This window comes from Apteryx mantelli, chromosome 19, assembly GCF_036417845.1.
Source record: "Apteryx mantelli isolate bAptMan1 chromosome 19, bAptMan1.hap1, whole genome shotgun sequence".
NCBI lineage: Eukaryota > Metazoa > Chordata > Aves > Apterygiformes > Apterygidae > Apteryx > Apteryx mantelli.
In genome coordinates this window covers 16785747-16799696 of record NC_089996.1, presented here as the reverse complement: position 1 = coordinate 16799696, position 13950 = coordinate 16785747, and the positions used below count along the sequence as shown (strand labels likewise).

Here is a 13950-nt window from a genome sequence, read left to right as displayed (position 1 = left end):
AAAAGATCAGCTCGAGCAGCCGTGCTAGAAAACTATTATTTAACACTCCTTTTTTCTTCAAACTATCTAATTTACCTATCATCAGCAAATTAGTTAGGTTATCTGTTTCTCCCCCAAGTAAACTCTGAACATAAAATTCTGCTGGTTTGAGATGTCACAATGTTAGTCAGGGGCATAATTCAGTCTAAACTGTAGCAATATGTATTAAAATTTAAAGTTAAAACAATGTGTGTCCATAAAATCTCATCAATTGTATGTGTCAGAGCAGTTTTTTATATTTAATTACTATGATTGAAATGTGCTTAGATTTAGTGCTGTGTCATTTTGCTCCCCTTGCTGTCTGTCTGAAAAAAACCAGAAAAGGTCTATGCCAAGGATAAGCTGTTTGTGTATCATTCTGTCCTGTATCAGTCTGCAAAACTCCTAACTCCCTAAAACTTTGACTTCTGTGAGCAATAATTCTTTGTATTAGTTTTAATAAAACAACTGAAAATGTTATGTATGGTCAACACTGGGTTTTAAAATGACTTAATATTTTCTACCTTATTTAACATATGGTTTATGATCACTTCAGACTTTACATATACAGATGTGTCCTTGAAAACTTGATTTTTTGCAAAACTTTACTGTTTTTATTACAGCTATTTTAAGTCTCTTGAATTTAAATGAGAGTTATGATCCCATCCATCATCCTGCTGATGCTAATAGCAGCATCACAGCGTTTGCTGTCGTTTCCGGCGGAGCTGGCCGCTGCGGGAGCAGGAGCGGGAGCGGGAGCAGGAGCAGGTTGCCCTCTGGCTGCGGCCGGGAGCCTTCGGAGGCCGCCGCGGAGCCGAGCGTGCGATGGGGCCTGCAGAAGCAGAGCGCTGCTCCGCCTATGGTTTCAGTTCTGCTGTTTAGTTTAGGGTATGGCCCTGTATGGCTAATTTTAAGCCTGATTTTTTTGATAGTCTTTCTAATTTTAGGAGCTCTTGCTTCCAATTGTTTGGTGGAAGGAGCGGGGAAGGGGAGGAGCGAAGCACTGAGTATTTACAGAAGTGGATTTTGTTGGAACCTCGCTTTGTTGAAACCAGTCTTTGTTGGTTTTAATTTTATAGGGTAATTCTGAAAGTTGCACAGAATTTAAAGGCTGTAATAAAATTGTGAAGTATCTCATTAAACTGAGACAAGGGTAGCTGCTGAAGGGCCACCTGGTCTTAATTATCCATATTGAAATATTGACGGAGTTTTCAGTACCAGGTAGTTGATGTTAAAGACAACCGGTTTATGTCTTTTATCAGTGTTGCAGAAGTTTGAGCTAAAATTGGACTATTAAGTGCTCAAGCTTAGTCTATCAGACAATATCTTAGCTTCAAGTTTAGTCTATCAGACAATACCACAATAAAACCTACCTGACATTTGTTTTGGAGTTGGGTACGTAGTCCTCCTTATTAAAAGATGCTGATTGGTGTTTGTCTTGATTACTATGTCCAGGGTACAATCTAGGTTTTGTTTTATGATGTCAGAAATGGAATTTTTTGTGTGTATTTCATTAGCTCACAAATAAGTTCTGTTGCTTCTTTGCTTCTGTGTAACTCACATGGTTTTTTTCTTCTTACAGAACTACACGCAGTATATTCCTCTGTCCATATATGACCTGCAGACTTGGATGGGCAGTCCTTCCATTTTCGTCTATGATTGCTCCAATGCTGGCCTTATCGTCAAGTCATTCAAACAATTTGCACTACAGAGGGAGCAGGAGTTGGAGGTAAGATCAGTGTGTTGCAAAAGTTTCATTTGTGCCTGTTTCTCTCCACTGAACATTAAGATTTCAGCTAGATTCTAATGGTTGCAGCACAGCTAAGTTTAGGCTTGCTTTGCTATGCACTGCTGAAAAAATATGTTTAAAATTACATTAAAATAAAATTAATTTGGAAATAATTTTGCCATTCCAATCTTTCTGGTTCAGTTTGCTATCCTATTAAAGTCAGAATAATTTTTAACACAAGCACTAATTAAATGGTAATGTTAATAGAATTAGTTTGTGCCCTAGTGATCTTTTCTGCTGAGATAAATGCTGAGGTGAACCAGACGTATTTATTTTAGATTCAGAAGTCTGATAGCTGGGTATGTATTTGGATGCAGTTAGTGTTTTGTGCTGTTGAACCAAATGTGCAAATGTTAAACAAAATGATATAACTCTGATACACAGAGGGACTGTGATTGGTGGTTTCAGTTTCACAGAATGCTTAAGCTCAATGTGTTTCTAATGAAAAGCTGCCTTTCATTGCAAATGTAATTACTAATACATTTATTCAAGTAAATCTGAAATGCAAAGTGGAAAGTAAGAAGTTAAGATTCTTTGTGTAGCAACTTGGGATGGCAAGACTCTCTGCTGCTGGATGTTCCTGCTAGCTCTAGCCTACGTAGAAAGCATATTTTTAAATGGTTAACTTCTTTCACTCTTGTAGTTCTAAAACATTTTGTATATTTTTTTAACTTCAAGGAAGGAATATTATTTAATCAGGCAACTGACTGTCACAAATATGATTCTCAGGTAGACATTAACAGTATCCCCGGGTCTAATTCCTTTCTTTCTAAATTATAATTTCTGGGGATGTTTTTGTGGTGACTTTTTTTGCAAGTAGAAATTCCTTTCTACTGAGAGAAACCAGTCTAATATCTTGAGAAATATAGATCTTTTCATCATTCCTGCTCTTTTCTGCTGGCGATAACACTGTTCTTTGCATAGATGTGAGACTTTGCAAGCTCTGTGGCTTGAGAAAAGCATGAAGCTGCAAGACACAGGTCAGTAGTATTGGCAATAGATGCATTTTGAAGGCTACCATCTTTTTAATTCTAGGAAAACATGTAGTGGCCATATGCTACTTTACTTTTCTGAAGTTCTTCTGTCAGCCTCTGACTTTTTTTGCTATATTTTTTGCAGCCTTTTTCTTCTGTTTAATGCACCCTTTATTTTGTTTGTTTTCTCATTCTATTCCTAAACAGATTAAAAATGAGCCTATTTTTACCTTCCCTTTCCCAGCTTTCTTCACAAGTTTCCTTTTCTCGTTTGCTTTTGCTGGGCTCTAGAATGACCTTGAAGCTGTTCTGGGAGGAAAGCAGTCACAGGTTTCTCTCTTGGTTTCTGCTGTGTGACAGATAAATGGGTCAGGTGGTGTTTGTGCAGAGGAGGCTCTTCTTTGCGAGTCAGACACGCCAGACTGTCTCCAGGCAAGAATAGCTGGTTACCTTGAGACAGATGAGCACAAGTAGCAAAATGAGATTTTTTTATCCCAACAAAATATAAAGTTCTACTTGCTTGGTTTTGGGGAGTGGTTTATTTTGACAAAATATGTGAGGTTACATAGTAAAACTGTTCTAGTATTTCTTTGCTTTCCAACACAGATTGAAAACTACCAGTTAATTTGATTATGAAAAAACTTTCAGGTTTGCATATCAACTTTCCACTCTTTGTATCTTAAATTTCAACAGCTACTGAAGACTTGCTGAGATAACTGCTTAATTTTGTACAAAGCAGAAGACTTGACAATAGAGAAATGCTTATGGTGTCATATAAAGCACAGATGTGAATTCATTCAGAATACTATAAATTATTGAATTGTCTGAATTCATGGGAATGGAAGTAAAGCTGAAGATGGTACTCAAGGGGGCTACTGGGGTGATCAAGATAATTTTTAGCCCATCTTACTGAAAGGAAATTAGAAGAGCTTGCCTTTTTCTTAATCTGACAGTGAATGCTGACGGAATATATGGCTGTGTGTATAAATTCATTGAAGAATAAGCCTAAGGGAAAGAGAAATACTCATAAAAGGACACGACTGACATAAGAGCAAATAGGTATAAACTGTCCATGAATAAATTTAGTCTTGAAATAGATAGGTTTAGAAAATCAGAAGAGCAAGGTTCTAGAACAGCCTCCTGCCTGGAATAATAGAAACCAAGCTATTTCTCAAGGTGTAACTTCATAAATTTGAGAACAGGATTATACGACATGGATGTTGTGATAGCAGACCATTTCTTCCAAATGTTGCTGATGGGGGTACTGAGCTTGCCACTGCTTTGTACACTGGCATAAACACATCCATCTTTGCTGGGAATGCCTTGCTTCTTTACGGTTTGGGTATCCTGTTCATATGAAGCCTTCACTAGTTCCTGGATGTTGATGGTTTTGATGCAGTGCAGTCCTGTACCGTAGTTAACTTCCATCACAACAACTGCGGTAGTAAACAGACGAATTATTCGGTAGTTGCAACTAACATGCACATTTCTAGATAAAAGTGTGCTTATTCTCTATCTGCCTCACACACAATACCTAGGAATTGGATAGTGAAGTTAATTTAAGGAGAGAAAATGCTGTGCAGCATGGGGAGGGTGAGTAAGGGATTACAGGCCGTGAAGCTGGGTAGGTCCGGTGTTTGTACCCAGCGGTATTACAAACGGGCGAAGTCTGGAGGATGTTACGTGGGTTTTCCTCAGCGGTAGGGCTGCTGGGATGAGTGTTCGGACACACCTGACGTTAGCGTGGCTAAACTGCTGCGCTTGTCACCAAGATGGAATCTGCGAGTGTTACGACCACGCAAAACAGTAAAGGGCAGATGCGGAATATATAGGAAGCGGCTGAAGTTGGGTAATCAGAAAAGATTTTTTTCCTCCCTTCCTCTCCCCACCCACCGTCGTCTTTTAGAAGAGAAAATAAGGTATTCGGATGTCTCGCAGTAGATGAGTAATCATTTAACAGGAGCTACCAACTAAGAAACTGAACTTTCAGGTTAAACACACATTTATTTCATGGTTGTCATGAAATGATATGCATTATACTCAGAAGAGTCAGAATTCGTACTGTTTCAGTTATGCTGATAAGTTTGGTGGGGGTTTTTAATGGTATTGAGTATAGTCCAGCAATCTTTAGACAAGTTTATGAGCGCAAAACATAAAAAAACAAGTATCAGCGCCTTCCTAGGAATATGGCAAGACTCTTATTTTCTTTAAGATGTGTGTTTTTATCTTGCAAAGTTACAGTTAACAAATGCATTGATCATTTAGGTCTGGCAGATGATATTCATTTACCAGAGACTCAGTTCCAGGCATGGCTGTTTATCTTATTTTTTTAGGGATCCTTTTTTTCTTGGCTAGTGCAGAATGCTGGCCAGGTGCCATCAGATTTTATGTAGTTCCACCATAAATGTAAAAATCAATGACAACATACTTACAGGTAAGTTTGCAGCCCCAATTATATTTTCTTTTCATTGTTCATGGAATATAAAGTCTATTTTTTTTTTCTTAACGTAGGATCTAAAACTTATTCAGTCTCCAAAGAGAGGAAGCACAAAAATAAGTGATGGATTGTGTGAGTGATGGGAAAGTGGCTAAGCTTCTGTAAGACAGCTGAGGAAAAAATAATGTTGTAGCACTGCATGTTACATTGTTTTCTTTCAAGATCAGCCTCCAAAATAGCACCTGTGTTCTGTAATTACAAAGCAGCAATTAAAGTTAACAAATTCTACCAATCCCTAGCATTCTTAAGATGTCGCAGGGTTTCCAAATTTTAAGTTAAATGCTATTGATATAGGGACTGGATGTGAAAACAGAAAAGCATTCCATATCGTTACAGGCTTGCACACCTTACTGGTTTTATTTTGAAAAGGCTGTTTTGCTGGGCTGTGACAGACTGGCTGTTTCCCAGAAATATCTGTGATTGGTTTAACTGGATGGGCAGTCTTGGTTTAATACCTGGCTAAACAAAACTACGTATTTTGCAGGTAAACATCCATTTAGCAGTATGATGTGGATACAATGGCGTATTAGGAAGTGTGGTAAATTATTTTAAAAGTTCTTTTTTGCAATTGATGCTGCCTGTATACGTTTTGGTTTTGTGATAGTGTTTCCAGCAGAAAGCTTTTGTTTTCCTTTCCCAAAACACATTTTTCAGAGTTGGAAACGGACCCGAGCTTTTAGAAACAGGAGTTCCTGCTGTTATCTTGCCGATTAATGTCCTGTTTGGCATCACTAGCGCAGCGGCAGTAAAGGCAGTGTGAATACTGGCACTGCTAGAGGGTGCAGAGCACTATCTTGCAGGGATTTGACCTCATGCTGCTGCAAGAAAATGGCAGGTGAAACAATGTCTGCAAAGCAGGCAGTAACCTATTTAGAAAATATCTTGCTTATGCCTTTCTTTAAGCTCTGAGCTCTGCTTAGAACATGTAATGGAAGTGGAGGCACTGGATGCTCTTAATCATCTAATTAACTGGCTTTGATGGCTCTGAGTGTATATAAATAAACCGTAATTCTGGAGAATTAGGCTTTTTAAGTGTGCTGTGCTAACAGTGCTAAAACAGTAGGCTGGTTATTTCTGATTAATTTTCTGTGTAATTGTGATATTGTGTCTCCTCTGACTCATAACTATTTCATACAATAAAGGTCTGTAGCCCGAAGGGCACATTTGAGATGTACAGAAGCGAAGGCTGAAACGTATCTCCTAGCTGTTTGCTTTGCTGCAAGAGATCTAACTTTTCTATCTTCAACTTTTTATACAGTTCAAATTTCTCAACTTTTTAACCTTACAGCTGCGTAGTAGCTTTTTTGTCCTTTGTGTAGGAACTCAATTTTGCTGTGGGGGTGCTTGTTCTTTTTTGCCTCCGGTAGGGTCTATGACTAATGCTTCCTAATCGAAGCTGGAGAACTCACGGTTTTTATCTTTCCATCTTGAACAATAATTCTCCAAAAATTAGCTTAACAGCAGCACAGCAGAATGTTGTCTGGCATTAGCATCATGTCTGGGGGGAGAATTTTTCTAATCCACCATCTGCTGGGAGAGAGGAACATCTCCTTTTCTGTAGCTGCATTAATATCCTTTGCAGGGGAAGAGGATTCTTATAGCAGAAATTGTGTGAAACTGGCTGGTCTGGTCAACATTTAAAAGAACAGCAACTTCCAGTTTCTGCTTCAGGGCAAAGTTCCTCCCAAGTTTAACTTAAACATGCCTGTTAATTCAAACAAACCTGTTTTTTCTGTCAAGTGTTTGCTTCTGAATGTAATTACATATGCACATAAATGTTTTCAGTAACAGTGGTTTAAAATGTAGGTATTGTCCCCCTTTCTGTTAGTCACAAGTGGTCCTAGCCGCACATCTGCTGGCTCTTCATCCCGTCAGATAGAGCACTTGCAAATGGCAAAACTGAGTGCTCTTTAGCTTGGCCAGCTCGAATTCATATTCAGAACAAAGTAATTATTGCCATCTTACAAGAATGCCAGGATGTTTTGGTGTATTTGATAAACTAATTTTAGATAGCAGTATTATTTGTCTGAAAGGCTGTGGATTTTCAGTTGCCCTTAAATAACACTAAGTAACACCGTAAGTACTTTACTCATAGTGAAGACGTTTTTGCTTACAAAGCTTGCACCAGGACGTATGCAGCACTTTGCCTTGGGACGGCATTTCTGGGCTGAGAGCGGCCGAGAGCTGCTCAGGGCCTGCTGCAAGGGCTGCGCCTAAGTGACTGTTTACAGAAACTCGCATCCAAAGAACAATCAAATACTGTAAATAAACACATGTTAATATAATTTTGATAACACTTCATATATGGTAACTTCACATAGTTTATTCACTGTTTCTGCAGTTGTGAATTTATAAAATTTTCCCAGTTTATTTTTTCAGTCTTTCTTTAGCCATCTATTTATCGCCTATCTTGCCCTAATAGAGTGACATTTATGAGGGAACGGAGCAGTCCACCAAGTCTGACTTCGGACGTTCTAAGGATGCAAAAATAAATGTTCATAGTGGGCTTTACCTCACCCTCTTCCCTCCCCCCCATGCTCATTTTGTAAAAGAAAGGAGATTTATATTAAGGAGATGAACGGAGCAGTGAATGCTGAAGGTTTTGCTAATCATTATCCGTAGAAATCTGGCAAAATCTGTAATTGCTAGCTGCTATTGTATGTTCTGTTTATGGCTGTTAACAGCGTGTCTCCTAAGGGACAAACGTTTGCCCTAACGTCTCCCAGCTCCTGCAGCGGGTCTGCCGGTCGGAGGCAAGAGCTGGGCAGGCGGCAGCGTGCGAGCCGCTTCCCTCCCGGCGGGGCCTCCGCAGGCCGCCACGAGCGCCCCGACTCCTCGGAGAGCAGCGAGCTCATTTCGGTGGGCTCCCACCTGCGGAGCCCCTTCCTGAGGCTGCCCGGAGGGCAAGTCCTTCTCTTGGAAATTGATAGCCATAGCTGAGCAGTCTGACTGCTTTATATTTATAAATCTGTAAAGAGCTATTGCTTCTCCACCCTGTTCCTTATGGCTTTCTTCTCAAATAAAAAAATCTTTTCAGTATAGTAATTACCTGTTTTTTGTTGTTGTTAAACGTCCAGCTTAAGTTTTATTGAGAAGTGCAGTAAATATCACTAAACAAGTAACAATTTGAGCTTAACTTCGTTCCCAGACAAGGTATGGTATGAATCTTTGCTGAAAGTGTCACACCTGAGCTGAGAGCAATGACAGGTCTTAGCCAGTTTGGTCAACTTGAGAAAGCCAAAGTGTGTCACTACTGCATCTGGGATTAGAATGAAAAAAAAATAGTTAAAAGAATCAAAAAACTGCATAGGTTGTAGAATTTGTAAAATAACATCTGAAAAATCCTGAAGAATCTGAAGAATTCTAGATACTCTTTCACAGCAGACTTGGTCATGATTTTAAAAGAGCACTGAATATGCCTATGTAAGTGCCTATTCTGTTTCTCATTCTTCCTTTCCTCTTAAAAATTGATTCTTCTGCAGCATGTGGAGTGAAAGAATTGAATAGCATTTCTGCAAAGCTGGTTCTTGTCGCAGGTGCAGAAATGCTGTCAGATCCATGTGCTCCATCAGTCCGCGCTAGCTAGTCTGCACTGACATGACCCTCAGTTCTCTCCGAGTGTTTCAGTTGAGTGATTATGCCCAAACCAATCATAAACTAATTGAGTCTTGGAAAATGATGTCTTGTTAGAACAGTTCTAGGTCTTGAGATGTGAAGACCTTATTTCAGAGTGATTTTTCAGAGTGGCATTCGTTGCTTAGAGCAGAAATTAGTGTTTGACATCCAGAGGAACATATATAAGGACCTCCAACCCATTTATTAAAGTATTAATTAAAACTTGCGTCTGCTGGTATGTTAATATTTGCTTTCCAGACGACAGTACACATTTCATTTTCTGTTTTTTTGGAAGACAGTCTCTCTACATACCGATGGTAATTTTCTCTCTTCCTTTTTCCAGCATGGCCTTTTTGCTCTAGTGGAATAGAAAGATGTATGGGGAGAGACATATAGGGAGCTCAGTATTCTCCTCGCTTACCAGCAAGGGTCATCTTTATGCCTCATGGCAGGAAATGCTGCCTAGTGCAGCCAAATGAATTACACTTTTCCATTTGAAGCTCTTCTGCCATCTGTGGTGAATGGTTATGAGCCACAGGATGTTTTGTGCTTAAATGTAAAAGAAACAATTATTAGCCCAACTTGCTTCTACAGTGCTTGATTCTAAGCTGGCAGATATGAACTGAAGACTGAAGTGGTGATCTGCAGCTTAATCCATGTTGCAAGTTGCTATTTTTGGTGTTAAGTATTGTTATGGTAAATACACTTAAATACTGTAAAATATATGTGAGCTGAAACATAACTACAGCTGCCACTATTGTAGTTTTAAACTTCTCTGAATCCAGAGAGCTGTTGAACCTTGACAGCTCTTCATTCATTCGTTCATTTTTTTTGAATGGTATAGAAGTTAACTTCACTTTCCCAAATGACTAAATTCACCAATTGATTTTAAGTTCTTTGATCTCTTCAGGTGGCTGCAATTAACCCAAACCATCCACTTGCTCAAATGCCTTTGCCTCCATCAATGAAGAACTGCATTCAATTGGCAGCATGCGAAGCCAATGAATTGCTACCTATGATCCCTGATCTGCCGGCTGACCTTTTCACATCATGCCTTACTACACCGATCAAAATCGCTCTGAGATGGTAAGTATATTCCCCAATGTTGAAGGAAAATGCATAATTTGTGAAGCTTGTCTGATGAAATGATAGATTTGTTAATCCAAATGCTTCACCTAACCTAGGGTTTTTCTGCAGTATTGAATTACAGGATTTGAATGATGCATTTGGGATGTTTTATTAATCGAAACTAGGAAGGTGAAAATATTGTTATATTCTACTTATTACATTTTAGATTCCACGTGGATATCTAGGTTTGCTCAGATTAAGGGATTTACTGTTCTGGGAATTAAGCATCTGCCTCTTCAGGGAGCAGAAGTAGCACATAGTACAATACAACTTTTTGTAAATTGTCTTTTGTACAAATTATATTCCAAATATTGAAGTTACTGTAAATAATATGGTAGTATTAAATAATGCTGTAGTGAAAAAAATTGAGCGATAAACAAGAGAAAGATGTTATGGAATGACATACCAAGTTAATTAGGCAGAAGGGTATAAAACATAGCAGGAGCTTCCTAAGAGCAATATCCTTAAGTAACGTCGGAGAGGAGCATAAACAATTGTGCTGGCGCGGGCATGATGCGAGGAATTGGGTGTGTGCACCAAGGCACATTGCTGCTAGGAGTGAATCCACAGAACTCATTTCTCTTGATCCTCAAGGTTATTTGCAGTCCAGAATGGAAAACTCCAGGTCATTTGTTAGACTAGGTTAAAGTAAGCAGAAGTATATAGATGTTGCAACTAAGTCACCGTGGCTTACAGAGTTATTATATGTCATTTGGAAATATTTGCAGTAACTTATGGTTCTTACATTCTGTCTGACTGACTTCTATAAGGAAAAAACTAAGTGAGTTAATTTGACCAGGTTCTGGGTTTAGATACCTAGCGGCCTTAGACTGACACCTTTTTGCTCATGTCAGGGACAGCACAAGGCCTGTTTAATTTGTTGTCCTGTTTTTGGTCTTCTGGACTCACAGGGTATTTTCTCAAAGAGTGTTGCAGCTTATAAACATGGGTCTCCGGTAGTTTTGAGAAGCAGAGCAAAGATCTTCAGTGACACTAGGAATATTTTGCAGGAAGGTGATTCTCAGAGAGCTAGTGAGAAGATGATTTTCCAACACAGATGTCAGAGACCAGGAGTGTTGGTTGTCTTTTTAAAATTTTTTAAGATAGCAATCTGATTGCTATATTAACCACTCATCAAAATTCACAAGTGAACACTTGCAGATAGGGAACGTGGTTGAGGCTGCTGATTAGCCAGAAACTAATCTAATCCTGCGAGAGCAGCGTGTTTCCCTTCCAGGGCAGGTGAAGGGAAGAGAAGGTGACGTTGCCTCTGAGCTGCTTCTGTGACCGCTGCTCGCTGGCAAAGCGGCTGCCTCGGCCTGGAGCTGTGCTCGTTTGCTCTTCCAGATGTTGGGGTTTGGGCGACAGGCTCATTCGGAGCGCTGCTGTTCAAAAAGGCTCAAGTTGCCTGCATAAATTCTTCTCTTTAAAAGTTAAAGAAATTATGCTGTAAAGTTCCTTTAAGGAAACTTGGAGAAAGATTGTGTTTTATAACCAGGAAAACGCAGTTCCAGGGCGCTACTTCTATCATATGGCTGCTATCAGATCACTGCTATCCAAAGAGCTTGAGGTGAAGGAAGTTGAGACTTTTGCTACTTCTGTCTGTGGAATAAGGCTTCAAAATTGAACTGAACAATCCACCTCATCAGTTCAAGGCTAGCAGTAGGTGACATAGAAAGTAATTTGGTAAATACAAATGACTGTAGCTTTTAAAAATGTGTATTTCTCGTTGAATGGAGTCCAAAACCAATAAATAAAACAACGCAAAGTGCCAAAGATTCAAGAATTGGAGGTTTGAGTTTAAATTCTCAGAAGAATGTTTTCCTCAGAATTCTTTGTCAGACTGTGGAGAGAGAAAGAGTGAAGCAATTGCTTTCAGGATGGATGTGCTGAGGCTTCCAGTTAATCTGAATAATTATTGTGCAGGTGTGTTAAACCTATGCCATGAGGATACTGTGACACCACTTTGTTGTTGTTGTTTTACTAATTCATCAAATCTTTGTGGGAATCCATAGTATGGGCTTTGAATCCTGTTGAGATTAACACATGCTGGTGGACCTGGCTTGTAGCAAACAGAAGCTTCGTAAGTAAAGTGAAAGCTGTTGGCATTGGGATTTCAGGTTTTTTTCCTTTGTAATTATCAGAAATATACTTCAGTGTTTGCACCATAATCAAAGGGAAGACACTAAGGCTCTGTGAGAGTTTTGCAGTGGAACCTTACAAGAAGGATGTCCTCCCCAGCCAGGTAAACTGCTTACACAGCAGTGTTTAATGTGCAGTTTATATATACTGAGAAAATGTTTTCTGGATATATGATCTGTTCAGGGATTTTCTGTTACTTCATCTCCATGGGAACGTTGCTAAAGGGGTGATCAGGGCTGATTCTTGAGCAGTTACACCTGGCACAAGCATGAAGTATGCTAGGATTTGACAGGAAATGTGTTTGTAAAAATTCTGCTCAGGAGAAGGATTTAAAACTGTTAATCTCAGCTGTTCTTGGTGTTAATGCTGGTGAATGCCATGCTGACTCCTGAATAGTAATGCATTTCCTATTGCCTCTAATCCACTGGTTATAGGTATTGCTTATTGCACACACAAACAAAACTTTCTCCTCTATTCCGTGATGAAGAATATGCTCCTTTTATACTCCCAATTGATTGGCACTGCTAGGGTTGCGTGTTTATCCATGCAAGTCCTGTAAATACTAAGTGCTTGTTTGTGGAGCGTTGTTATTCACTGCTGTTACATGTAATACGTGCAAAGCCAGATTGCTCTCCTGCATTTCAGTTGTTTGATGCAAACTGTGTGTTGGTGTCCAAAAGCAAACAGTTAACCAAAAAAAATGAGGTAAGCCTTTATGTCACTGAAACTTCTCTCTTACTTCAGTCTGGCACTTTTATTACAGCTGATCCAGAAGTCCTACAGAATTGCCTTTGAAATATAACATTTTTGCAATACTAGAGTGACAGACTAATGAAGTTTCACATACAGTATTTATGGACAAATAAAAGCTTGTTGGATAAACTCATGTACATCCCATTTTGTGCTCTGTATTTTAACTGAACAACTGATGGATAACATTGGGTCTTTGCTTATCAAATGAAGTTGCAGCTGCATCCACTTCAGTGTAATTTCAGGGAAAGAAAATTGATGCTGATAAGAGAAGCGCAGGTCAATTGTGGTGTTCTGAATGTAGTGCATGAAACTGTTAATGACACAGCGTGACAATTCCAGGAATCCAGTGAATGAATTCTGCTTAACTTTATAAAATTGCTGTGTTTTATTGATTATTTTCATGTATGGTGACTGTTGGAGCTGACAAATCCCTAATATATATTGCAGTTCTATAACGGATGAGCTAACGGTAAGCCGTACAGGTTGTTAATCCTGATTGATGAGCACTGATCAGGCAGTAGACCCAGCTATTGCAGAAACAGGCAGAAGTTAGTATATGGTTGGTGTACTGTTTTACACAGATCTGTCTCCCTTAAACTCTGAAGTAAAAGGCAACTATATTGGAGCTTGTGATCAGTGCTGTGTGATATGCTTGTACTATCATCGGTCCCTGAAGAGATGAACAAGCTGCAAGTATATATTCACAATTTTACACATCAGGGAGAAGGCTGTGCTTGTCCAAATTGCCTTGAGGACCTAAGGTTTTGAACCATGAAGTCCTACCCATAAAAAGGTAATAGGGCTTCTGAAGAGTGCTGAAGAACCCCCAAACCAAAGCAAGCAAAGTTTTGGAGCTGCTCAGACTTGCAAATTTTAATTGTGCAACTTCTGTGTATTGGAACCCAGATATAGCAAGCTGATGATCTATATTGTGTTGAGAGGCTCACTGAGGAAAGAATTCTGATTCCTCAAGTCAGTAAGGTGGATCAACGTGTATTTGGAAGAAAATATTTAAGCAATGTCATTTTAATATA

General features: G+C 39.2%; 1 protein-coding gene across 2 annotated transcripts in view; it reads left to right on the top strand.

The window, feature by feature from the left end:
- RPTOR (regulatory associated protein of MTOR complex 1) overlaps window positions 1-13950 on the top strand; it is a 171455-nt gene that overhangs the window by 52788 nt on the left and 104717 nt on the right. For both annotated transcript variants that reach the window (XM_067308133.1, XM_067308132.1), the window contains exons 5-6: window positions 1601-1747; window positions 9804-9979. In XM_067308133.1, the coding sequence (XP_067164234.1) occupies window positions 1601-1747; window positions 9804-9979 (323 nt within the window). The remainder of the gene's footprint in view (window positions 1-1600; window positions 1748-9803; window positions 9980-13950) is intronic.